Source organism: Anomalospiza imberbis, chromosome 11, assembly GCF_031753505.1.
Source record: "Anomalospiza imberbis isolate Cuckoo-Finch-1a 21T00152 chromosome 11, ASM3175350v1, whole genome shotgun sequence".
Classification (NCBI taxonomy): domain Eukaryota; kingdom Metazoa; phylum Chordata; class Aves; order Passeriformes; family Viduidae; genus Anomalospiza; species Anomalospiza imberbis.
Window position 1 is genome coordinate 12,136,905 of NC_089691.1, and position 25,483 is coordinate 12,162,387.

At 55.5% G+C, this 25,483-nt stretch overlaps 1 protein-coding gene across 2 annotated transcripts in view; it reads left to right on the forward strand.

Moving 5' to 3' along the window:
- Positions 1-636: 636 nt before the first annotated feature.
- The window catches only part of PLXNA1 (plexin A1), a 113,959-nt gene continuing 89,112 nt past the window's right edge, over positions 637-25,483 (forward strand). The window contains exons 1-3 of one of the 2 annotated variants that reach the window (XR_011003042.1): positions 637-869; positions 14,632-15,978; positions 22,077-22,259. Coding sequence is in view for 1 of the 2 variants with exons in the window: in XM_068201954.1 (XP_068058055.1) it covers positions 14,776-15,978; positions 22,077-22,259 (1,386 nt within the window). In the remaining variant the exon portion in view is untranslated. The remainder of the gene's footprint in view (positions 870-14,631; positions 15,979-22,076; positions 22,260-25,483) is intronic. The other variant, XM_068201954.1, reaches the window with a different exon arrangement.

Consider the following 25,483-nt stretch of genomic DNA (forward strand, 5'->3'; position numbering starts at 1 on the left):
CCTTCTTCGGAGAGACGATGGAGCATTCCATTAGGGCCTAACCAAACAGAGGGCAGGGCAGAGGCAGGGTGCCACTGTGGCACTGCTGTGTCTGGGAAGGGACTCTGTGGCTGGCATGGCGAGAGGGAAAAGTTACAAGAGTGGATAATATTGAGCGTGCTTTAAAAAGACAAACAACCACTCAGACCCGCAATTAATATATTTTAATGGTTTTTAATTATTTTTCTTCTCTTTTGTAATTTTAATTTTAGGCGGAGTGGATGCGATGCCAGTGGGCAGATGCTGAATGGACAGCCCTGGGGAAGGAAGTCCTGCCGTGGGGTGCAGGAGAGCGGCGGGCGAGGCCGCTCGGGTGGGTGCGGACCGCTCCTCGCCCCGCAGGCCCCCGCGCTCGCCTCCGCTCGCTTTCAGCGGGGCCCGCCCCTCGCGGCATCGCCCCTTTAAGGGCGGCCGGGGGCGGGGCCTGGCGGGGCGGCCCCGCCCCTTCTCCCGCCCCCTTCTCCCGCCCCCTTTCCCGCCTTGGGCGCCCCCTGGAGGCGGACACGCGGGCGCGCCCCCGCCTGCCCGGGCTCTTCGCTCGCGCCGCCGGTGCGGGGCGGGCGCGCGTGCGCGCGGCGGGGGCGCGCGCGGCGGGCGGCGTTCCGTCGGGGCCCCGCGCCCCGTCCCATTCATGCGGGGCAGCGGCGGCGGCGAGAGCGAGGCGGGCGCGGAGCCCCGGGCGGCGGCGGCGGGGGAAGGCGGGCGCGGAGGAGGAGGGGACGGAGGAGAAGGAGGCAGTGGCGGCGGAGAAGGCGGCGGCGGCCCGGCGGGCGGCTTGGTGTGGAATGCAATTATGGCTGGCACGGCGGAGGCGAGCGGGGACCGGAGCTGTGAGTAACCCGGCTGCAACTTTCGGGCGCGGCGCGATGAGCCCGATCGGTCGGTTCGTTAAAAATAATGCGGATTTGGCTTTATTGCTCCCCTAAAAAAATTGGCTTTATTGCCACCGCGGAGTCGGCGCGGGGCTGGCCCGGGCAGGGCACGGCGGCCCCGTCGGGGGGCGCGGAGGGGCCGCGGCGGCCGGGCCGGACAGGGCTGGGCCGGGCAGGGCCGGCGCCGCGCTGCTGCCGCCGGGACCAGCCCGCATTGCGCCCCGCGGCTCCGGGAGCCGCCTCCCGCGGGGGCACGAAACCGCGCCGGGACCGAGCCTCTTTCTTTATCCGCCGCACGCCCCGAGTGGGTCTCGTAGCGGCGTGTGCCGGGGACCGGGCAGGTACGGGCTGGACGGGCTGAGGGCCGCCTCCCATCTCGGAGCTGCTCGGGCCGGGGCGCTCCCGCGGGGAGCCGGTGCCAGCGGTGCCTCCCTACCCGGTGTAGCGGCGGGGCTTGGCCGCCTCCCTCCTCCCCTCCCTCCCCGCTGCACCCTCCCGCTCTGGCTCTCGGCGGCGTTCCCTGCCCCAGCCCCGCGGCCGCGCTGCCCACCCGGGTCCGGCACTGCTGGGGACGTGAACCGGGCTCAGCCCTTCCCGTGCTCGCCGCCTTGGATCGCGCATCTGCCCTGCCTCCCCGCTGCCATCCCCGCACCGTGCTGCCCCACATCTTCGCTGTCATCGCTGTGTCCGCACGGCCCCGTATCCCCGCTGCCATCCCCGCATTGTGCTATCCCATATCCATTCACGTATTCTCGCTGCTTTACATCCCCGCATCCCGCCGGGGCGCGGTGAGCGCCATCCGGGCTGGGCTCGTCCTGAAGCCCACAGCGCCGCCGTTCCCTCCGCGCTCCCCGTTCCCCAGCCGCCGGCAGGGAGGTGCCGCGGGCGCCCTGCGGGATGGGATGGGGTGAGATGGCTGTCGTCGCCCTCGTTGTGATCGTTACTATTGTGATCGCGCTGTAGTTTGGCAGCGCAGCGCTGGGCACCTCCGAGCGAGGCGTGGGTGGCTGCGGTACCTGTGCGCGGGGCTGCGCCGGTGCGCGCCTCCCGCCGCCGGTATGAACGTGGAAGGTGGCGAAGAAAGCCGGCTGCGCGCTCGGTGTCCCTTAGCCCCTTTCCATTCCTGCCCAGCGAACACGGCAGCTCCGGCGTGCGATCGGGGAGGGATTTGCAAAATCTCTGTGGCATGCTGAAATAAATCCCGGAATCCCGCAATCGCCTTCTCCTCCCTTGTCTTCCTTGGGGGAAAATTCTTCCTTCTGCCTCTGGCCGAGCGCCGGGGTAGGGGGAGCCAGGGGAGGGGGGCTGGTGTGTAAACAGGGCTTAACATGAAGGTCACTGGTTAAAGAGGAGACGGATGGGAGAGAAAAGACAGGCATTAACCTCACTTGTTAGCTCCCCCCTGGCTTCTGCTTGGGGAGGACAAAACAAAAGCAGAACCTGCTAACGGGGGGGATGAATATTCATGATTCTTCTCGTATGCTCCGGGACACGGAGGGGAGAAAAGTTGGGCAGATGAGCCGCCTCCCGAAGCTGCTTTTCCTCCAGCTTGTGAGAAAATCCTTTTCTGCTGAGCGGGAGCTGTGTCGGGGGGAAATTATCAGCCTTCTGCTGGATTTCTTTTTAAAATTTTTTATTTTTTATTTTCTTTCGTGTGCGGCTGCAAGAATTACAAAAAAAGGAAAAAAAAAGGAGCTGAGGCTGTTGACTACATCAAAGGTTATCCATTTGAAAACACCATTTTCCTCTGAACAGCGGCTAATTGCTTCCTGAACAATCCCAGGGTCTTTTGTATATACTCAGTGGGCAAAATGAGTAACTCGATGTCTCTCTCTTAAGACACTGGTGACCGATCGGGGCGGAAAGGTGGAGAAGCCAAGGAAAAGCAGTGGGGCAGATGCCCCTGGGAGGATGCATGGATAATTTCTTAAGTGGCTGCAAGGAGGGAAGGTTTTTTTCTTCTTCCCGCTCGCCGCCGAGTGATCTGCTGGTGCCAGTGGATGCCGGTGCCGGCAGCGGTGTGGCGACACGGGGCTGTAAGGAAGGCTGGTAAGGAAGTTTGGATTCAAAATACCCGATCATGCGTGTGATCTGGTGCTCCCCATCCGCCTGTGGCTTTGGCTGCCGGTGCCGCTCCTCCGAGAGAGACAAGCCTGGATGCGCTCGCTGCTCTCGAGGGGCTGCGGGGAGGCAGCGCCGGGGGCTGGCTGGCTCCTGCTCCGTTGGGTGCCTGGGCTTTCTGCAGCTGCTACCCTGAAGATTAAAGTTTTGGCGACGTTGCTTTTGTTAGCGTGGTGATAGCGGCGTCGGGGAGAGTTTTCCCCTCTTGGCTTATTTTTTTTTTTAATAGAAGCATCAGATTTGGAGCAGAGCGCAGGCATCTGCCTTCGTGCCCGCTCGGGCTGTGCACGGAGCTGCGGAGCAGAGCCCTTGTGCTCCGTCACACAAAGCCCTTTCCCCGAGCGAGGCAGTGCCCTGCGAGAGACAAACAAACTCCTCTGAACTCCGCTGGAGACGGGGCCGAGGGCCGTGTCGGCGGCTCTCGGGAGTGTGTTTCACCGGGGCTTTGCGCAGCCGAGATGGAAAGGGTAATAAAGCGGCGCTGCTGCGTGCTGGCAGGGCTGCCTCCCCTCCTCCATGGCGGCGGCAGCCGGGGCTGGCCCCTGCCCTGCTCCCTGCGTGCGAGTGTCACGCCGGGCCGCCTATTTCCGTGGGTTCGCTGCCTTTGACTTCTGCTGAACAAAGCGAAGGATCTGGCCCTGGGATGGGACTTAATGAAGGAAGCTCGGATGTGTTTATTCTCTAGGCTGAGTGTGGGTCAGGGCCTTTGTTGCTGCCTGCCTTGCTGCTGGCTGCAGCACTCACTGCCGCGAGAGCCGGACCCAGCCCTGAGCTGGCAATTTCCGAGCAGCAGAGACCGGTGCTGCCCTGCTGGCTCCTGCAAACCGGGGGAGCATTACCCGTGCCGGGCTTCTGCGGAGTCCCGCTGGGCTTTGTTGTAATTGCCTTTCTGTTTAGGGTGTTCTGGTGCCTTGGTCATTTGTGTCTTCAATAAGGAGTCAGTCATGGTTTTTGGCACCTCTGGCTCAGTGGAAGGGGAGCCTTGAAAGAGCCAGGACAGCAGAGGTGCTGCCATGTCTCTGTGCAGCAACAGAGGGGTGGGCATGGGTGACCCCAATGCCCATAATGCCATCCTCACTGCCTGCAAGCTGGAGTTTTTCATTGATCTGAACTGGTGGAATGCATGTATTGAGAACTTAGATTGTTGTTTTCTCTGATCCATGAATGTCTCCTTCAAGTTCGTGTGCTATGTGGAAAAAAATAGTGATTAGAGGGTTCCTGGCCAGGGTTTGACCAGTGAATGGCTTGCTGATGTACCATGTGTGTAGAGGAAGGCCCAAAGGCTGGGAATTATGAGTGATCTGGAGCTTGGTTCAGCATGTTCCATGACTCCTTAACTTTCCTGAGTTTGGATTGGGCCCCCTTTTCCCAGCAAGGTGCTGAGTGCCATGGCTTCGTGCAAAATGAGGAGGAGCAAGTGTTTGCCACCATCCACTGGTGAGGTGGCTGGTTTGGCCTTAAACTGGAGACAACCAGCTTCTTCTCTGGCTGTACCTGGGAAGTGTTCCATGCAATGCACTGGGGAACATCCCACTACAATATGTGGTGCTTGGTGAGAACATGTGTGCTCTGACACTGTCCCTGACCCACATCCTCATCCATGCCCCTCTTAGTCTTCCCCAGGGTGCAGCATGGAAGCTGCGTAGATACCCCAACATGGTCTGCCTGCTACGTTTGGAAGTCACATTTGAGTGAATATCTTGTGGAGGAGAAAAGGTGCAGACAATAAATAAGTTTTGATGGTTTCAGTGCCAGGCATGGGCCATCCTGGCTCCTCTGCCCTGCACTCGGCATGTGGTGTAGCCAAGCCCACACCTTCCCATGGGTTTGTCAGAGCGTGGCCAGACACAGAAAAGTGTCCTTGTTTGCCTTGCTTCCCTGAGCACCCTGCGGCCGCCTCCAGCCCTTGTTCCAGGTGGAAGCCACCATTTAAAAACCTGAATGAAAAACATTTCAAAGTTTATTTTCCCTTTAGCCAAGGCTTGGCACGCCTTGTCTTTGTTGCTGGTGTGCCGAGATTTTTGAGTCTGGAAAAAAACTCCGCATCCAGATCATCAGGCTCAGACTCCACAAATGCTTTTGCTCCTTTCTTTTCTGAAGTTGCCTTGCATGGTGCAAGATGGACTATTTTGGGTGTTTCCTCTGTCCCCATGGTGTCTTGGTGTAATGAGAGTCAAATCCACCCCTGCCCTGTGCCCAGCTGTGCTGGTCTGTGCCTGGGGCCAGAGACCCTCGTGAGTTGCCTGAAGCACAGAGGAGATTTGTTATTGCTGGGGTCAACTCAGGGCCTGGTGTGAGCCAGGGTGTGATATCCTCTTTGCTCCTTGAGCTGAGATTGTGAGGGATTTTGCTAGAGAAAGTGCCCAAGGTGAGAACATGCCAGGGGTGCCAGAGACAGGCTGCATGGCTCTGGGGGACATGCTGTGCAGGGACCATCTCTTCCTCATCTCTCCTCCTCCCCACTGGCAGCCTGCAAATGAGCCTGGGGCTCGCTGCCCACCTCCTCATCCTGAGCATCCCGCAATCTGCCAGCCAAATTGGCACGGAGACCCGGGAGCGCTGGTAATCCAATTTGGGCAGTTTAGCTGCACTTTGCTCTCCGTGCTGCTGGCCGGAGCCCGGGAGCTTTAATCCGGCTAATGACCCCAGCTTGAGCAACCAGGACCATTCTCTTGATTCAGTTTTCCTTTCTGTCGGCGATGGCGAAGGGCTGAGGCTGCTTCCGAGTCCTGTCCGTGGTATCAGGGACAGTTTCCAGCTATAGGTATGTATAGGGACTGAAGGATGAGGGCAGCGTGGAGGGACACTGCAATCCTTGCTTTCTCTTTGTGAGATTTCTCCTTCCCTCTTCCCATTTTTTTTCTTCTCTCCCTCTTTTTCTGGTAAAGATAAGCGCTTCTTCCGGAGTTATTTTGCAACATAGTATTATTTTCAGGAAGGCAAAGCCAAGAAAAATAAAAGCATCTCTCTTCCTTGGGTTGCCTACTGTTTAATGTACAAAATACAGGGGTGGTAATTGCATTAAAACATGTATAATTATACTGGAGGGAGGAAAAAAAAATCCTGCTAATTGCACATGTGTTTTGAACTGATAAATGTTGAGTGACTCTTCATGTTTTCTTGGGAGTTTGGAGGAGCAGAGATGCAGTCTGGCATGTGAGGGGTTGGGAGTGGGGATAGTTTCCCAAAATTATTGGGAAGCTTGGATGATATGAGCATCTCTTGGGTAGTGTCAGTGTCAGGGACCCGATCCTTTGCATATCCACCTCCCCATCCAGGCAAGTCTTGGTGTCATTGTAGGAGCCCTATGAGTTCCTTTGCTTTATGTGATTAGTTAAACAACTGTTTGTGTGTCAAAAATATTCAGGCTCTCTCACAGAAGTAAATTCCTGGCAAGAGAAGACGCAAATTCCTGTATTAGGGGGAGAAATTTCCTGTGTATGTAGCCCCACATCCACGGGCTGTTCCTCCACTTTACCAGGGTGTTGGCATGAGCGGGTGCTGCTGGGGGGCAGGGGGGAGGAAGGATGGTCACACTCGTTTCGAGTGGCACAATGTGAAACCACATTTCCTTCTGCGAATGCCGACCCCGTCGGAGGTGCCGATAACATCGCAGGTAATTATAATGGCAATAAGTTGTTTGCTTAGTGCATGCGGCCGGGCTTTGTGTACGGGCGTTGCTTCGCTCTTCCTGTGCAGACTGTTAGTTTCAACAGGGGAAGAGGAAAACCCAAAAATATTTTAGGAGGAGTTTAAAAATAATCTTGGAGCTTGGCTGGTGGGCAGGATGTTTCGCAGGATCGTGTTCCCTGCTGGTCCGTGTCCAGCTTTGTGGCCCTCGGAAGGCTTTGCTGGATAGTGTTAAGTTCTGTATTGTCATTTTGGCCAGCCTGAGGGCTTGCTGTTGGGCTCTGGGAGCTGGAGTGCGATGGGAATCTGCCCTGGGATTTGACTTTTGCACTGGGTAGATCTGGCTGCCCTGTGGCAGAGCAGTGTCGGAGCTGGGGCGTGAGCCCCAGCTTCCAGCTGCCACGGCCTCTGTAAAACATTTATATTTGTTCCCCAGCGTCACATTCCCTCCACCCCCATCTGCTTCTCCATGGTTTTTATTCCTACAAGTGTTGGCATGCTGGCAGGGTCCCTGCCTGCCCAGTGCTGCTTATCTCCATGTCCGGCTCCTGGATGGCTGCTTCCTTTCTGGAGTCAAGGGGGGGCTCTCCCCTCTCTGGCGGGACCAGAATCAGCCCGATGAGCCCTGCTGAAGTCAAGAACCTGTTTTTCAGGCTGATGTCATCGGGAAGAAATGGGGGAGGAGGAAGGCAGGAAAGCAGCGCCCTTTCCAAAGGAGAGCCGCTGCCGAGCCCCATGACTCTGAGAGCAGCCTCGGCTCCCACTGTTCCTCCTTATCAGCATGGCCGAGGTGCCCGGGGGGCTGCTGGCACATGTGGGAGAGGTCCTGCTCTGCACGGGAGAGGTCCTGCTCTGCACGGGAGAGGTCCTGCTCTGCACGGCCTCATGCCTGCATGGGAGAGAGCTGGGAGGGAGGGATGCGACGGTGCTGGAGGAGCGTGTCATCTCCCAACACAGCAGGATCTCTTGGCCCACTATGGCTCCCTGGCTTTCTGTGGGGGTGGTGGCACTTGCTGGAGCTGCCATCCAGCTGCCTTCATTAGCAGAAAGTGGGTTTTTGGCAGAGGTGCTTGGACAGCTCTCCCAGCACAGGCGAGCAGCCGCCTCCTCTCGGTTTTGCACTGAAGGAGCTGGTCCATGATGCTGATTCCTGTTGGAATCTCAGCTCCTCATGCATGGCGTCAGGCCACAGTAGCAAGGTGATGCCTGTGTCTAACATGGCTTGGGGCTGCAGCTGGGATCTGCAGGAAGAGGAGAAGCCTTGCTCTGCTCTCCCTCCCAGCCAGCAGCTCATGGCTGCACCCACACTTTGAAGTGTGCTCTGCCTGGGTCGGTTGGGTGAGACCCCCTTGCTGTGGGAAACTGGGGTGGGGTGTGCTGTGTTGGCACTGCCCATAGGAAAGCAGAGTATGGGCACAACCACTGCTGTGACACCTCCTTGTTAATATCAGATGCTCTTTGCCCATGGTGCTGTGAATGAAGCTTATTTTGGACTCAGAACAGTTTTCCCTGTGGTGGTGTTGCTGTGGGGGGACATTTGGGCTTTTCCTCTTCCTGTCTCTGCCTGTACCATTGCCAGGTCAGGCTCTGCTCTCTGTCTGGATGTCTCCCTTCTCCTGGGTCAGCTTCACCTTGGGAAAATAAAACATGGGGTTATGCTGAACTGCAAACTCCACAGGAGAAGCAGAGCCAGGACCTGAGCCATTTCCAGCTGTGGTTCTTGGGGCAGCATAACTGAAACAGCAGAGGGGGAAGGATGGGAGGTTGATAGGGGAAGGAGAAGCAACATGGCTTGGAAAAGCTCATTTGAAGAAGTTTTGTGGTTGTTTTAATCAGAACTAATGTGATGGCAGTTGTGCTTGGCTTGCCACAGGGCAGCACAAGTGCTGGTGTCAGCAAGGGGCCAGGCAGAAACACGGGAATTTCAGCTTAGCTGGGATTATACCAACCCCAGAATGACCTCCCTTTGCTGGAGTTGAGGGGATCCAGCAACTAGGAATCCTCCTGTGGCAGCACTCCATTAAAAGAGGAAGCTCTCCAAATTCCCTCTGGGATTTGGGGGAAGCGCTTATGACAGAGAGGTGAAAATGCAGCTTGGAGAGCTGGGCTGGAAGAAGGGCATTGATTTGGGAGGGTAGGATCATGGCTTTTGTTTGTGGCTACCCTGGCCCAGTGAGGGATGTGGAGCAGCAGACTGGGGAGTGAGGAGTGATGCATTATTCCCCAGGGAATGAGATCAGACAAGGGAAGGATGCTGATGGCCAGAGGATCTCTCGTTGGACTTCTCTGCTGTTGAGAGACCTTGCTTGTGGGTGACCTTCTGGGTCTCTGCAGGTCCAGCTGGACCAAGGTGACCTCTGCCAGCAGGGCTGGTTTTTGGGACATTTATGTGGTGCAGTGGACTGATGAGTTGTGAGAATCAGTCTGGGAGTGTGTGGGCCAAAGCCAAAGGGGGAAGTGGCCTTCAGGGAATTTGGTCTGTACTTCTTTGCTTTTAAGATGGGGGCAAGATGTTATTAATTGGTCCTGATTGAGGTGACAAATTTCACATCAATCTGGTGTTTGAAGCCTTGAGTTGACCTGGGTGTTGATAGTAGGAAGCCACAGTCCTATGGCTGATGTCCTGGTGCCTTGGGTTTGGGTCTGTGGATGATGAGAGGCACAGAGGGGTTGGAGGTGTTGTGCTCTGTGTATGCTGATGAACAAACTTCCTGAAGTAGGATGGGAAGCAGCAGGCTGTGTCCTGTGTGGGTGATTACCCAGGGGCTGTGCATTGGTCTCCATTCCAGTCATGAGTCAATCCAGGTCTGTGTAGTCCTCTCTCAGCTGCAGGGAGCACAAGGGAGAGTGGGATGCACTTTCCCCCTGGGAAGCCCAAATCCAGCATGTGGGCTGCAAAGAGAAGGCCCCTCAGCTGCGCTTGCAGGGTCCCTGTATGGACTGTGATACTCAGCTGAGTTGTGGGAATAAGGCAAAGGACAACCACCGACTCTCACTTCTGGTGTAGCTGGATGGAGTTGGGAAACGTGTAAGGTCTCGGTCCATGCCTGGTTTCCTGGAAGGATCTGCTGAGGCTGTCCTCATGTGCCTCCTTGCCTTGGGACGCTGTGGTTGCGGGGAGCCTGGGTTTCCATATCGGAAATGCTTGTGAGCCCTTTTTGGAAGGGCTCTCTGCAGAGCAGCCTGCAGTCTCTTGGTGGTGAGTGCACGTAGTGGCTCCAGAGCTGTTCTGGAGTTCAAGCTGTTCTTGGCATGACATGACTTCTTGCAGAGGACCAGGGAAGGGGAATTGCGCACTTGAGAAATGCTATTTAATTTCCTCGCTGCTTCTTCTTTTATGCTTCTTTTTGCTGAGGGTCAAGCTTCATGAGCCCTTGGGCAGTAGGTGGCTGCTTCTCCTTGTCATGTTTCTCAGAACAAAAGAGGCTGAATTCTTTGCCCAGAAGATCCTTGCAGGGAGGAGTGGAAGCAGGGGTGGATTGCAGGATGGAGTCCTCAGCCCCTGCCTGGGAGGGATGGCAGGAGCCTGGGAAGAAACTGAAGGTGCTGAAGATATTCTTGATTGGGTGATAGTAATGGAGATTGGGGCACTGGGGCAGCTTCAGAGCCTGCCATTGATTTCATCAGGGTGTGGTTTGAGCCAGGGATAAGGTTTTTAATGATTTAACTCACTGGCTAGGGAGAGACCCCAGCCGAATAGTTTTCAATGACTGTATGTAGTTAAAGAAGGAGTTAAAGTTTAGCCCTGTTGCAGCAATTGCATATGTAGTGCAGCTCAGATTTGTACCACCACCAGGCTTTTCCTCATTGCAAGGCTTTTCCTAGGCAGATGAATCTAAAAATACACCAGCTCTAGGGTGAGGCTGCCTCTCCTGTGGCCCAAAGGTTTTTTTTCTCCCCTGGATAATCTCCCCTCTCTCCCCTTTGCTAATTACTGGCAGCTTGTAGCTGGTCCCTTCTTGACTGTTTCTTATTGCCGAGAGCAGCAAATGACTTGGAGGGATTACAGGCAAAGGCCCTTTAGATGCCATTTTCCCCTTTTGTGGGTCGGTTATTTGGGGGTTTTTAATCCCACACATTCTCTCCTCCAACCTCCCTTGCTAAAGTGCAAGGCTATAAAGCTCTTGGGGTGTTTTGCTGAGAGTGAACCTGCTGGGGTCATGTTGATGGAAAAGCAGGGATGGCAGGTGGGGCTGTGAGTGCCAGATATGCACCTCTGTTCTTGTCTGCATGTTTAAACCCTGTCTGTGGGTGCTCCCATGAGCGCTGCTGCTTTGTAGGCTAGTGCTGACTCTTGGACTTGCTGCCTGGCTGAGTGGAGAGGTGGTCCTTAACTCTCTGTCCAGTCTTTGCCTTTTAAGGTTAGTTTTTCCAGCCCAGTACTCTTGCTTTGTGCTATCAAAAGTGATTATTGTTTTCCCAAAGTGTGATCTCCTCCCATCCCAAACACAGGTTTTTGGGCATATTGCAGGACCAGGGAGCTCTCACCCTCGAGGGATGAGTGCTGCTGCCCCATGCCACCTCTCCAGCAGCCAGGAAGGGGGACACTGGCATCTCTGGGGCATGTCCATTGCTTGTTGCTGAAGGGCTCATTGGAAGAAGCTGGGGTGTGGGAGTGTTGGCCATGCTGGGGTGGGTAACGCCCATCCAAGTTTTGCAGTGGCTGCAACCATCTCAGTGTGGCCACTTTGAGGTGAAACTGTGAGCAAATGTCCTTTCCAATGGGGGATGAAGGGGACTGGGGCAGATTTGGCTCTTGTGCTGGCTTTGTTTCTGATGGCTGCTTTCCTTCTATAAATATATGTGTGTGTGTGTATATATATATATGTGTGTGTGTGTGTGTGTGTGCACATGGAAATCAAAACACAAGCCTGGGGTGCTGTCTGGCCAGGAGTGTGGTCCCTCTGTGGAGTGAGCCCTGAGGATGCTCAGTGCTGCAGATGCTCTGTGCTGCATCACTTGCTGCCCAGCAGCACAGCTGGCTGCATTTGTGGTCCTACTCTCCCAGCTGGCATGCATGCGACTGGGCTGGGGTGAATTATTTTTTTGCTGCCTGTTTCAGGGCAGGGCTCGGCTCCAGGGTATCTGCCCAGGGTTTTCCATGCCTTTGGACTGCACTGGGTGTGTTTGTGGTGCAGGTCTTGCTTCCTGGTGGTGGCAGTTGTATGGTGGCCCTGGACTGGGTGAGCCCAGGGTGAGGTGCTACTTGAATGCAGCCCCAGGGGGTTTGGGTGCCCTGTGGTTTAAAGAGTGTGCCACTGGAGGAGCTGCCCTGCCTTAGCTGCACTGTGACCTCTCCATGGCACTTGGAGGCTTTGTGACAGCAGGGAAATGCCCTTTGGCTGCTGCTCCCACAGGCAGCGAGCAGGGGCTGTGCTGGCACCCATGCTCCAGTGCAGGACTGCCTGCACTGTGGTGGGCTTGAGCCCTGCTTTAGTTCAAAGTTCAGAAACCCATATCACTGAATCCCAAAGAAAGCAGAGAAACTAACCATTTGTGCTGTTTTATTTTTATTAATTGTTGCTAATGGTTTCAAGCAGGACTGGACAAAACCACCACTGGTGTCAGGTCACTAGGACGAGATGTTGCTGCTGTGGTATATTTAGGAGCAGAAATCTCTGAGGAGCTCTGCAGAGTGTCATCTCTCAGCTTGCCCCAGCTCTGCCTCACTTTGCTCTCATTCCAACTTCTGATTTGCAGCTCCCTACGTTAATTTGGGAATCTCCTTTTGGGCTTTCTAGCCCTGGTTTGTGGCAGCAGCTCGACCTCTAGTTCTCTCACCCACTTCCTGAAATAGAAGCAATGAATCATAGAAATGCACCAAGAAAGCAAGTTCCCTGTCATGCTCTCTCATCCTGGCAGTAGATGCTCTGGTTGGCATCCCCACACTGCACCAATCTCCCACTGTCACCTTCCCCATCTTCCCCATTCCTTCTCTCATTGGCACGTCACTGACACATGAATTTGGTGTTGGTGCTGGTCTCCTTGCCAGGCAGCCACTGTGCTGTTCCTGAGGGGCTCAGCCTCATGGGAGCAGTGTCTTGGTGACAGCTGTGCCAGTTTCTTGGGGTGGGAAACCACTCTCTGGTTTCCTTCAGGAAACCCCAATGCCTGCAGCTGCTGGGCTGTGGCTTTCTGGGCTAACCAGTGGGTTTGTACTGACAGTGCTACTTGGTCCCATGTCAATGTGGTTTGGGGCTAATAAGCTCTGATCTGGGGTGCTTGCTGTTATTCTCTTACCAACAAGCTTAGAAAAATGAAGATTCTGAGCAGTGTGAGTGTCTTCTGGGAGTGCCCTTGCTCTGATAGTGTTGTCACTACCTATTTTTCACTGGGAGGCTCCCACTGTTGTAAAAGGTGGTAGGAATGGGTGATTAGGACCATGGGGATGATTTCCAGGGTGGTGCTTTGATTGTCTCCACACCCATGGAGCTTTGTGGTGTCTGGATTTGGTCTCAGTGCTGCTCATGTGCCGTTGTCCAAATGTCCCTTGAGACTGTTGCCTTGGAGGTGGATGTGTTGGGAAGTCGAAGACAGCAGGGTGAGGAGCATTGTGGGCAGAGGCAGATCTGCAGAGAGGGTTTGGAAGTGGCGCAGAAGCTTTGCCCAATGTATCTGGGGCTCGGGAGCTGGCAGGGCTGAAGGGGTGGCCATGGCTGGGCTTGCCCTGAAAAAGGAGAGGGGAGTCTTGTGTATGTTGTGAGTTGGAGAAGGGGAAAAAAAGTTTCTCCTTCTCTTTAGATCTCTCCCAGTCTGGCTCCGTAGCTTGGGAGAGGAGCGGCAGAAGTGAAGGATGCTGTATGGAATGTTGGGTTAGCTGTATGGCTCAGTGCTGGCTCAGTGATGATGCAGCCCCCCAGGCATGGGGGCCTAGCTGGTGGGTCCCACAGCCCTGCCAAGGGCAGGGTGCTGAGGCTGGGGCAGCACTCAGCCCTGCTGATACGACAACTGGCTGTCCTCTGACACCCTGCCTCACCAGGGCTGGCATCTGGCAGAGGTGCCAGTCACCGAGGGCCATATTTCCTACCTGTGCCACTCCCTGCTGGGGATCCTCTTGGAGGTTATCCTGGGCTGAGTCAGAGATGGATGATAAGGAGAGGGAGGAGGGAGAGAGAGACGCTCTCCTCCTCCTCCACTCCCTTCTGGAGTGGCTTATCTGCATTGGCTGGGAAACTGAGCTGGTGCCCCAGCCATGGACCTTGTTCCCACCTGGGGTGGATGGATTGTGATTGTAGGATGGGCTGGATGTGCTGGCAGGGTAGTTTACACAACCCCAGGTTAGTCTAGGGATGCTTGTCCCCTGTGTGGGGAGGGTGGATGGAGAAGACACAGGGATGGGGTATAATGGAGGGGCTGCTGAACTCTGCAGAGAGCAGAGCTGTGCTTGGGTTTCCTGTGGCTGTGTCCTCCCTGCTGCCGGGTCATCCTGGTGTGGGGTGTTTGGCTGGCTCCCCACTGCTTTGCTGCTCCCTGTTGGTGAGCCCCAGCTGTGGCACAGCAGCAGGCAGAGCATTCCATCCCCCCTGCCTGTGCCCCCTTGTCTCTCTGGAGCCTCTCAAACTAACTGTCTCATGTCTGCACCTGTGTTTTCTAATGCCTAGAAATGCCAGAAGGACAGGCTTGTCCTTGCCATGCCTGTGTGCTCCCTCCAACCCCTCCTGCCCATGACCCTCCTGGCAGGCAGGTGGCAGAAAAGTGGACAACATGCCAGGCCTCTTGGCTCTCTCAGCTCCTTTAAAAGGTGCTTTTGAGATCCTCCTCTGTGTAGGGGCTTGGGCTGTGCTTGCTGCTAACTGGGATTTTGCATCCATTCCCAGCACCGCCGTGGAGTGGGATTGGGGCAGCAGGTCAGGGTCTCTTCTGCCTGCTAGAAAAATGTGAAGCAGCGGAGTCTTCTGGGTGGGGTGGAACATGCTTGAGACTGCAGGAAAGCCTCCTAACCCCACTTTTCTTGTCTTTCTCCCTCTAGGGCTGACTGGACTGGCCACACCCACAATGCCCTGAATGCTGAGCGCAGAGGAAGCAGAGGAGAGTGTTTCCCATTAGCTCCTCCTCCCTCCCCCATCCCTTTAGTTTGGGTTTGTTTCTATTTATTTTGTGGCTGGGATTGGGCATGGCCTTGGCTGGATGTGAGGCTGCTGCAATGTGGCTCCTTTGGCTCAAGCACCACTTGTCCATCCACATTTGGACCTTGCTGCTCTTGGGGAGCACCTGGCTACCGCTGGCGGAAGGCAGCCCCAAATCCCCCTTTAGGACTTTCCCGGTTACAGACTGGAGCTTGACACACTTGGTGGTCCATAACAAAACTGGGGAGGTCTACGTGGGGGCTGTCAATCGGATCTACAAGCTCTCCAATAACCTCACACTCCTGCGGACCCACGTGACGGGGCCCGTGGAGGACAATGAGAAGTGTTACCCTCCGCCCAGTGTCCAATCCTGCCCACACGGGCTGGTTACGACCAACAACGTGAACAAACTGCTGCTGGTGGACTACTCGGGGAATCGGCTGATTGCCTGCGGCAGTGCCTCCCAGGGGATTTGCCAGTTCCTGCGGCTGGACGACCTCTTCAAGTTGGGTGAGCCGCACCACCGCAAGGAGCACTACCTCTCCAGTGTCAACGAGTCGGGCACCATGTCCGGTGTCATCATCGAGGTGCTGAATGGGCAGAACAAGCTCTTCATTGGGACGCCCATTGATGGGAAGTCAGAGTACTTCCCCACTCTCTCCAGCCGCAAGCTGATGGCCAACGAGGAGAATGCAGAGATGTTTGGCTTTGTCTACCAGGATGAGTTTGTCTCCTCGCAGCTCAAAATCCCCTCGGATACACTCTCCAAGTTCCCCACCTTTGACATCTACTACATCTACAGCTTCACCAGTGAGCAGTTTGTTTACTACGTGACCCTGCAGCTGGACATCCAGCTGACCTCTCCCGACTCCACTGGGGAGCAGTTTTTCACCTCCAAGATCGTCCGCCTCTGTGTGGATGACCCCAAGTTCTACTCCTATGTGGAATTCCCCATTGGCTGCGTGCAGGATGGCATTGAGTACCGGCTGATCCAGGACGCCTACCTGACCAAGCCTGGCAAGACTTTGGCCAAGTACCTGGGCATCTCAGAGCAGGAGGATATCCTCTTCACCATCTTCTCCCAGGGCCAGAAAAATAGGGTTAAGCCTCCCAAGGAGTCTGTGCTCTGCCTCTTCACGTTGAAGAAGATCAAGGATAAGATCAAGGAGCGTATCCAGTCATGCTACAGAGGGGAAGGGAAACTCTCACTGCCCTGGCTCCTGAATAAGGAGCTGGGCTGCATCAACTCGGTAAGTTCCCACCTGTCTATACTCAAGCCAGACTGTTTCTGGTTTCTGGTGGCGGTCTCTAGCTGGACCTTTCCCAGTGATTTGACCTGAGCTGTGTTTTCCCTGTGGATATGAGCAGTGAGCTGGGGCTGGGAGGGTGGTATGCTCAGGCCTCAGGGCATCTGCTGCAGCTCTGCTGTGGAGTCCCTTGCAGATGGCACGTGTGGGTTTGTGGGTGTTGTGTCACATGGGACTTCACAGTGGCCAAGCAGAAGGTGCTGGAAACAGCAGGATGTGCAAGACAGGGAGCACAGACCTGATGGAGGGAGGTGGGGATGTTGGTGGTCCCAGCAGAAGTTGGTCAGATGTTCAGCATGGAAGGACCACATCCTCTCCATGGGGTGCTAGGAAGGCACAAGGCGCTGTCAGTGAGGTGCCTTTTGGGAGTGACCAGTGCAAACTGTCATCCAGAGGTGCAGGAAGTGGGTGCTCCCCTCCTGGAACAGTGATTCCCAACTGAGGGAGCTCTCCCTCTGTCCCCTGAGAAGTGTTTTCCTGCCTGGTTCTCACCTGGGTGCGTCTGCTCCCTGCTGGTGTCTCAGCTGCTCAGTGTGGAACCTCTGAGTCCTGGTGGGCAGGGGGCCTCCCAGCTTGACTCTTGGGGTATGTTTTCTCATTGAACTGATACTGTTACTGCATTCTCTCTGGGCAATGTTACAAACCACTAGTAGTTGCTGGAGGCTACAACTCCAGGTGATGGGGAGGTCATAGGCTGGGTAGTCCCCAATTAGGGTCAGGTATGGGGCTGGGGCAGGCTTGGGCTGCTGGTGTGTGTGTTTGGGAGGGTCTGGTGGAGGTCCTGACCCACCTGCTATCACCCACCTCCCCCAGGTCCAGCTTGTTGGTGTTCAGCACCCATCAGCAAGTTCCCAGCCCTGCTCAAGCAGGGCTTTGGGTGCAGGCAGGTAGGCGGGGGGTCCCCTGTGGAGCAGCCCTGCCCTCTCTCCCACCGTCCTCGCTGCCGCTCTGAAGGAGACAGCTAACAGCTGCCTGACAAAGTAAAGGGTTTGCTGTCAAGAGCGCTGGGCTCGCAAATCAGATTTTGGCTTTGAACTAATTCAATTTTGCTGGAAAATGATGAAATCGTTACACGGCTGCCTGTTGGGCCGCGCAGCTGCTGGCTCCGGCGGTGGAGCTGCTCACTGCTGCCTCCCGCACTCCCGGCTCGCCTCTCCCAGTGCCCCACCAGCACCACGTCCCCTGGGGTTGAGGAGGCTGCTCTGCCCCCTGCACTCCAGGGATGGTTTTAAACTCTGATGGTCCTAGGGTTGCTACCTGGTGACCAGCCCCTGGGAGTAAGTGGATCTCAAGGTACTCTCTGGATCCTGCAGATATGGCTCTTGTGGGGTGGAAGGATGTGTGCCTGCTTTTGTATGGGTTGGGCTGGGGAGTGACTCCCTCCCGCAGAGGAACCAGGTGGTGTTTTCTGTTTCAGTCCTTCTCCAGCTGCCAGGCAGAGTGGGGCAGGACATGACTGGATCATAAATCAAGCTCTCAGCTCCTTGCTGTGTTGAGCACAGGCCAAACCATGCCACTGGTTCCCTCCTTCTGGTGGGAATTTCTGTGCCCCTAATAAAATAAAGCCACCTCTGGGGTGGGTCATGGCAGTCATGGTGGGTCACCATCTCTTGGTGGTGACTGGCCAGAAAATAAAGACATATTGTTTTTTTAATTTATAACGAGGCAAAATCCCAGGCAACTACTGACTTGAGCAATTACATTTTGCCTAGGTGTCCCCTATCCATATGGAAATGTGCAAGGAGATCTCTTGCTCTGCTCCTTCATGGCAGTAAGGGGCTGAGGCAGGCCCATGCTGGAGGAGGTTTTGTCAGCACTACACTCCCAGACCTCAAGCAGTGCAGGGCCAATGGGTACTCATCCCCAGAGCTGCAGAGGAGCTCTGATTCTCCAGAGCTGGTGCTGGAGCTGGGAGGAGAGGCTCCCAGGCTTGGCAGGTAGCTCAGGAGGTGTTAGTGATTCCTCTCCAGTGCTGGTGAGTGAATTCCTGCTTCCCATTTCTCTCTCTCTCCTGGGATCCAGTGATCTGGAAGTGGGAAGGGGAAGGGAGCTGGCTCTGTAGGGAGACTCCACTGGTGCAATCAGACCTGAGCATGGACTTCCAAACACAGCAGAGGCACCTTGTGGAAGCACCCAGGCCATTTCCCTGTGCCATCCCCTCTGCCTAAATTGCCCCTGACCCTCTCCAGAGGCTTTACTGCTCCCAGTGTTTCAATGAGAGGGATTTGGTGTTGTGTAGCCAGGCTCTTTTCTTCCCCTGTGCAGCACAGGGCTGGGAGGTTTTTGTGCCTGGGGCCAGATGTGCTCAGCACATCTGTCCAGTGCTCCTGTCTGCAAACTGGGGGGAACAAGGACTGGTGTAGCACGGTTGGGAAAGGCCAGTGGGCTGGAGCTAGAGTGCAGATGTTGCAGCAGGGAGTTATTTAGAGTTCCTGGAGCCCTTGACTCCTGGGCTGGCAGTGTGGGCAGAGCCAGTGCCTGGAGCCAGCAGGATGTGGCATCAGCTTTCCCTGGGCTACCCCAGGGAGAAAATGAGTTTTGACTCCTCAGTAAGGCTTGCTGCCCAGCTTGCTGGCACAGGACAGTGGCTGGTGACAAACCGGCTGAAAGTGGGCCAGAATAAGCCAAATCCTTTCCGGGGCAGCCAGAGAAATGCAGGTGGTAACAAACTGTACCACACTCAGATGATTCCTGAGTGATTAATGCACAAAAAGCCTGGCATCCCAGCCTGGCACCTAGTACCAGCCTCCTGAAACCTCCTCCCTGGCTCTTTGCATCCCTCCACATCCTCCATCAGAGCCCCTGGAGGTGCACAGGGGGAATGGGGTGAGCCTATAATGGTGTTAAACTGGCGAATTACTGGCTAATTAATAATGCTGAGTGATGCAAGCCTTGTCGTGCTGTCTGCTCCCTCATTGCTTTCGTAAGTGGGCTTGAAGAGAGGCAATGAGACAAGGCATATCAGGAGACACCCGCTCCTGCTCACTTGGTGCTGTGGGCCTGCTTTCCCCCTCCTTCAGGTTCCTTTCCCCAGGAAATCTGGATTTCCTGACCCTGTTTTGGGGAGGAAAAAATAATGCTGGGAGAGAGAAGACTGCTGTGCTGTGCAGATAGCTTCCCTGGGGTGTCTGAGACAGGGGCAACTGAGAGGGGTGCCAAAGAAAAGCATGGAAATAGAAACAAAGGATAAAAATAATAATAAAAAAAAACCCAAAAGAAACACCGCACCCTCCCCCCCTTGCAATAGGCTGAAGGCTGTGGTCCCTGCAAAAACCCACGCAAATGTGAGAGTGGGCAGATCCCAGTGTCTCTTGCAGATCCCAGCATCCGCAGGCTCAAACGCTGCAAGGTCACTGGTCCTCACGCGCCGTGGTGCGTGTCGGTCCCTGCCAGCACCGGCTGGGGGACAGCTGTCCCCCTCTGTCCGTCCTTCCCTCCGTTCCTCTGCCTTGCCTCTCCCCGCAGCCCGCATCTGCCAGGGATGTCGGTGGGTTCCATAACCCCGGCACTGCCGCCCTTGGCCCGACCTCTGCCGCCTGCGCTTCCCTAACGAGGCAGTTTGCTGTTAATGAGCTAATTGTCGGCGTAATTATTTATCGAGGTGGTGTCGGCATGGCGGCGGCGGGAGTTCCTCGGTCCCAGAGCGCAGCTGTATTTGTCATTTCCCAGAGAGTATGTTGAGACAAAGCAGAGAGCAGTAAACACCATAAACATCTCTCCTCTTGCATATTCAGCAGCCGTGGGGTTGGGGAAGCTGCAGATTGAGCTCAGAGAGAGCAGAACCTGCACTCAGGGGTGCCAGGGCTTGAATACCTTTGTGGTATTGCCCTGAACCCTTCTGCTACTGCAGATAGCTGGGTGGAAGGTGCTGGGGGTTTATTTGGGCTTTGGGGGACAGAATCTTTTCCCTAGCAAAGCACCTGAGAAATCCCAGGTATTTGGATGGGGGCTGTATATCAGCTGGAGCATTGCTTGCATCTCACTCTGTGATTAGGAAGATAATTTTCTAGGATCTGCTGTTTTAAAATTCCTAGTCTCATAATGCAGAGGAGGATGCTTAGTATGTGTGTTGGCCAATGGATAGAAGAGGGCAAGGCTGGCATTCAGAGGATGAGTGGAGAGGTTGTGATTCCCTTCCCTTTTTCTTGTGGTTGCAGAGATGTACAGTGCCCCATGTTCCTGTTTTGGGGATCCCCGTGTCTGTCATGACTGGCTGTAAAAATTCCCCTAGTTCAGGGAAGGATGAGCAACAGTCAGGCGTGGAAGGGAGTTGATCTTTGTATATTAACTCAACACCCAAAACCAGAAGTTAGAGTAACTGAAGGGGCAGCCCAGCGTCCCCAGAGTGCCTGATGGGCTCAGTGTGACTGCTCCTTCCCTTTTGGGAGGTTGGCACAGCACTGAGTTCCTGCTGCAGCAGGGATTGGGACCACTAGCTCTGGAGCTGGAATGGTGGCATGGTGAAGAGGGTTAGCAGCCTTGCCATGGCTGTAGGAGGCTGATGCCATTGTGGCTGCAAGTGTATTGTGCTGGGGCACGGAAAAGTGCTGTGTTTTCTCCCCTCCACATGGGTGACTGTTGGTGGGAGCCAGTCAGGGCTGATCCTCTCTTCCCAGGCAGCGATGAGTGGGAATTGCAGAGCTCTGTACTGCCCTTGCGTACGTGGAGCTTGGGAGCTCAGCATTTTCCCATATGCTCTGTACACATGCGGTATGGATTTAAAACCCCTTGGGGACTGGCATGCATTTGGAGCCTGCTGCTTGCCAAAAAACCTCTCTCCCCTTTAAATTCAAAATTATATAAGGAACCTTGTGAAGCGGAAGAATCCCGTGACCGGAGCAGGCTGTCTCCCTGTCAGCCATTCCTGCCTTGCCACTTTACCCTCCTGCATCCAGGCTCGCTGCCACCCTTGGGGATTTGGCAAAGCCCTTCACTGCCTGGGACAGAATGGGGATTTTGCTGGTGCTGTCTGACCACGTGAAGCTGTTGCCTCGTGTGGGAACACTGGGAGGCCCATGTGCCCCCCCGGCCAGACAGCTGTGGCCAGGGTCTGTTGTTCTGCTCAGCAGGTCAGGGTGAGGATGCTCAAGGTAGGGGTGAATGTTGTGGATCTGGTCCTGGTCCCACTCCCCTGCCTGCATCTCAGCTTTCACCGAGGGCATCTGTTTGCCTTTGCCTTGCCCATCATCGCACTGTCCTTGACGGAGGTCCCTGCTGTCATGGCCGTGAGAGTGGACAGAGGCCAGTGCAGCCCTATTTCTGCCTTTTCCCAGGCAGAGGGAAAGTTTGCAAAAGCTTCTCCCAGATCTGTGGGCTCGAGCTGAACTGAGGAGGCAGCTGGCTGAGCCAGGCGCCTTGTCTGGGGTAAGGCAGCATGGAAAAAATGTGGGGATTTCCCGAAGACGTTCCTGCGGGAGGAGGAACAGGGCTGGCAGGTGGGTAGTGTGTTTGCTGGAGGCTTTGCTATGTGAAGTGAGGCTCTTCCAGGAGCCCTGACTTGTTTGCCTTGGCATGGCCTTGTCTGGGAAGTGTTTTGTCTTTGGGGGAAGGCTGGGGTGCAGGATTCAGCCCCTCCTGCCTCGCTGCCAAGCTGGTTTTTTGTTAAGCTAGTGCTGGGATGAGGAGGAGAGGAATGTGTGTGTGCTGGAGAGCTTGTGCTGGCATCCCACGTGTCTGAGATGGCATTGGCAGGGATGGAGCGGGGAGCAGGGATGCTCCACTGGCTTCTGCTGTGTTTGTAAATGCTGCTCTTTAGGATGCAGAGGACAGAGAGTCTTGGTCTGCAAAGCCTGTTCAAATGTAGAGAGGGCCTGCATGCAGTGCAACTGTCCCAAGTGCCTTACATCAGTGTGTAAGGAATGTTAGGGAAATGACAACTCATGCCTTGCCTTGGCTGGTGAGGTGGGATGGCTGCAGTAGGAGGCTGCCAAAGGTGCTGTAGCTGTGGGGTGAAGGTAGGAGATGGCTGGCTGCCATCTCTGAGGTCCAACGTGTTGAGGCATTGGCAAAAAGCTCATCTCTCCTCTGCTTTCTTCCAACAGCCGCTGCAGATCGACGACAATTTCTGTGGCCAGGATTTTAACCAGCCACTGGGTGGGACTGTCACCATCGAGGGGACCCCACTCTTTGTGGACAAGGAGGACGGAATGACCTCGGTGGCTGCCTATGACTACAGAGGACAAACTGTCGTCTTTGCAGGCACACGGAGCGGGAAGATCAAAAAGGTAGGAACGCCCTCAGTGATGCTGATGGGGAGGGATGACCCCTTGCCTCACTGGCCCTTTGCAGGGCTGGGCTGGGCCTCCATAACAGAGTGACTTGATATATTTAGGGCAATGTGCAAAGAGCCCATGAGGGGAAATTTCCTCTTTCTTCTCTCTGCCAACTGAATTTACAAAACCTCTGCCCTTTTGGAAGGGTTATTACATTAGGAAGGTGAGTCCTCACTGATGGTTGTTCAGAACCCATCCCGTCATGTCTCAGGGGTAGGTGGGCTTGCCCTGGAGCTGCCACGAGGCAGGCTCTGTCCATCTGGATCCTCTGTCCATCTGGCCTTGTCTTTGACCTGGGCAGGGTGGGTGCTGATGGCTCCAGACCGGTGAGGGGGAGCCTTCACTTCCTGTACCCTGCCTCCGCACAAAAGGCTGCTTGTCGGTGGCAATTAGCAAATAGCTCCATGCGTGCCTTTCTCTGCCTGCATCTCCACAGGGCACGGATTTCCTGTTATCATAACATCATGCCTATAATTACAGCTGTACATGCCCTGTATAAACATGGCTTCCATTAACACGTCCTCAGCCAGGGAGTGGCCATGTGAAGGGCCTGGTAGGGTCCCTGCTATGGACCAGAGCTTGGCTGGGGGGTTTGGCCCATCTCTCTGTGACTTATAAGGTGCTTCAGCACTCTGTTTTGGGTACAGCATTCTGCATTTCTGCTACATCTCCTGATCTGTGCAGGCCAGGGTGCCCTGCAGGAGGCAGGGTGGTTTCCCTGACAGGAATCTGGAGCGGGATGCCATTGTGTAGTCCCCATAAGTCCTACTTGCTCTGCCCCTGTTCCCCCACGACCCCTGACAGATCCGCCTGTGCCCCTGACTATTAGCAGCGTTTCTGGGGCATGATGGAGGGGTCACACGTTGGGGTGGGGGGCAACACACGTTGGGGTGGGGGGCATGATGGAGGGGTCCTCTTTAGCCCCACACCTTCTACTTGTCTTTCTGCAGTCCTTGGAGGGAGCACAGCGGCAGCTGGGCTGTCGGGGGGGAGGCAGCTCGTTCTCCCTTCCCGATCAATAGGGATCGAGAGGGACTGGTGTCATATTGCAGCCGGCTTCTCCTGCCGCTGGGCTCCAGATGGGAGCTTTTAGATGGTGATGGGAAGGGAGGAGCATGTAGGAGGAGGGTTCAAAAAGCCACAGTGACAGTGTTACACCTCTAGTTCCTCAGTTACCTAGAGGGGCTGGTGGTTGTTTTTAGATGGCAAATTGGATTTTTCTTCTAACTTTTTTCAGTTTTTCCCTGGTCTTTGCACCTTCAGAGCAATTTGGAAAGGGTCAACTAGTGTGGGTGCCTGGTTGGTGTGTGGTGCTGCATGCTGCAGCCATGAATGCAGCCAGAACTCGATGCCCAAGTGTGGTTTGAGCATCCTCCCTCCCTGCAGGGCTTTCTCAAGCTTTGTTTTTTCCTAGTTCTGAACTTGGTGCTCCAAAGAGCTGGTGGGGCTCTCTGGCCCTGCAGCGCATGAGGACATGGAGCTGATGAGACTCAAGAGATGGGTCTCAGTCCTGTCTCAGTGCTGGGATGCTATGTAGGTTTTATAGGCTTATCCTGCCTGGAACCCCCAGATCCCCTGGTGTTGCAGAGCTCTCTAACGGGAGCACTTTGCAGGCTCCAAGTCCTGCACCACGAGGTCCTCTCCTTGTCCCCGCAGTGACCTTGAGGTGGGCAGCCCAGCCCTCCTGCGGCAGGGGCTGCCTGGCTGCCTGGCAAAGCGCTGCCTCAGCAGCTACCTGATCCTGCTGCCTGGCTGCCAGGGCCGGAGGCAGGGGAGGGCGAGGAGGGGCTGCTGACCTGTCTTTGAGTGGAACCAATGTGTCCCCGGCCAGCGGATGCAATACCTGGCAGGGGTTCAGCAGAGTGTAGCCAAGGTGGCTCCTCCAGGCAGAGAGGATGTGTGTGGGAGGGTGCAACCTTCAGCAGTGGTTGCAATCCCTCTGCTTTTTAAACTGTTGGTGTTTCCCACCGTCCCCTTGACAAACACCCACTCTAGGCTTGGTGCAGCTGGCCGTCCCCCCAACCCTTTCCAGAAGCCCTGGCATCTCCTCTGGGAGAGGAAGGGCTGCACTGACAGCTGGGTGCCTCCCTCCCCACCCCCAGGAGCCCTGTAATGGATGCTGCTCTGCTGAGGGGCACCGATCTCGCCATCTGGGCCGGGGTAAGGTCAGGCCAGAGTCACTGCCGCGTCTGGCTTTTCCTTGGATGGCAGCTCCCATGCCCAGCATTTGTCCAGACTGTTGCGTGCAGACAGAGCCTCCCTTTGTCCCCTCCAAAAAGCCACGCGAGCCTGTGGCTGCCCTGCAGCCTCTCCCCAGCCCTGCCACCAACAGTTGCTGTCGGGAGGGCAGGGTGCTGGGCAGCACCTGCTGCCACCACAGCTGCAGGGAGACCCTGACTTTGAGGGGGTGGAAGGATCTTGCAGGCAATGTCAGATTTGCAAAACTGTCTGTGGGACAGGGGCTGTGGGCTGGGATGTGGAGGCACCGGGGGATGGAGATCACAACCCCTGGGATGCTGAGCAGATTGCAGCAGCAGAACCCCTGCCAGCCCAGTCTCAGCTTGTCCTGCAGCACTACCAGGCAGGCGGTTATCTTTGGCTGATCCCAAGTTATGTGGAGAGGCCAGGCTTGGAAAGCCCTCGGCCCCACGTGCTCGCTGTTCTCCGTGCCAGCAGTCATGGGACTGGGGCACTCGGGGAATTCCAGACATGCCCAGGTGAACAATACAGGGATGGGTTCCAGCACTGCTGGAGCTGGCACTGAACCATTTCCTCTGTGCTCCTGAGCTGGCATGGCAGGGACCTGGCCTTGCATCCTATAGTCTGAGAGTGCTGTGGATGGGGAAGTGACATGGGGACGTGAGCTCTGAGCATGCTGCAGCAGGAATGTCAGAGGATGTTTTTGAAAGGGAAATGAAGCTTGTGTCCCAGTGCTTGGGTTTTTCCTGGAAACCACCTATCCTCAATTGGCAATGTTTTTATTGGGCAGTTATAATTTTCCCAGGTTTCTCTTTTTTGGGTGGGTAGGAAGCTGTGTGTATGATTGCAATGGGAGGGGCTCAGTCATGTGCTGGAAAGGCACATTTGACACTGCACCCATGTCAGCTCTTGAGCTGTGTATGCCAAATACTTGATTTTGGGTGTGCTTGAATTCAGTGTTGTATGGAGAGAGGGAA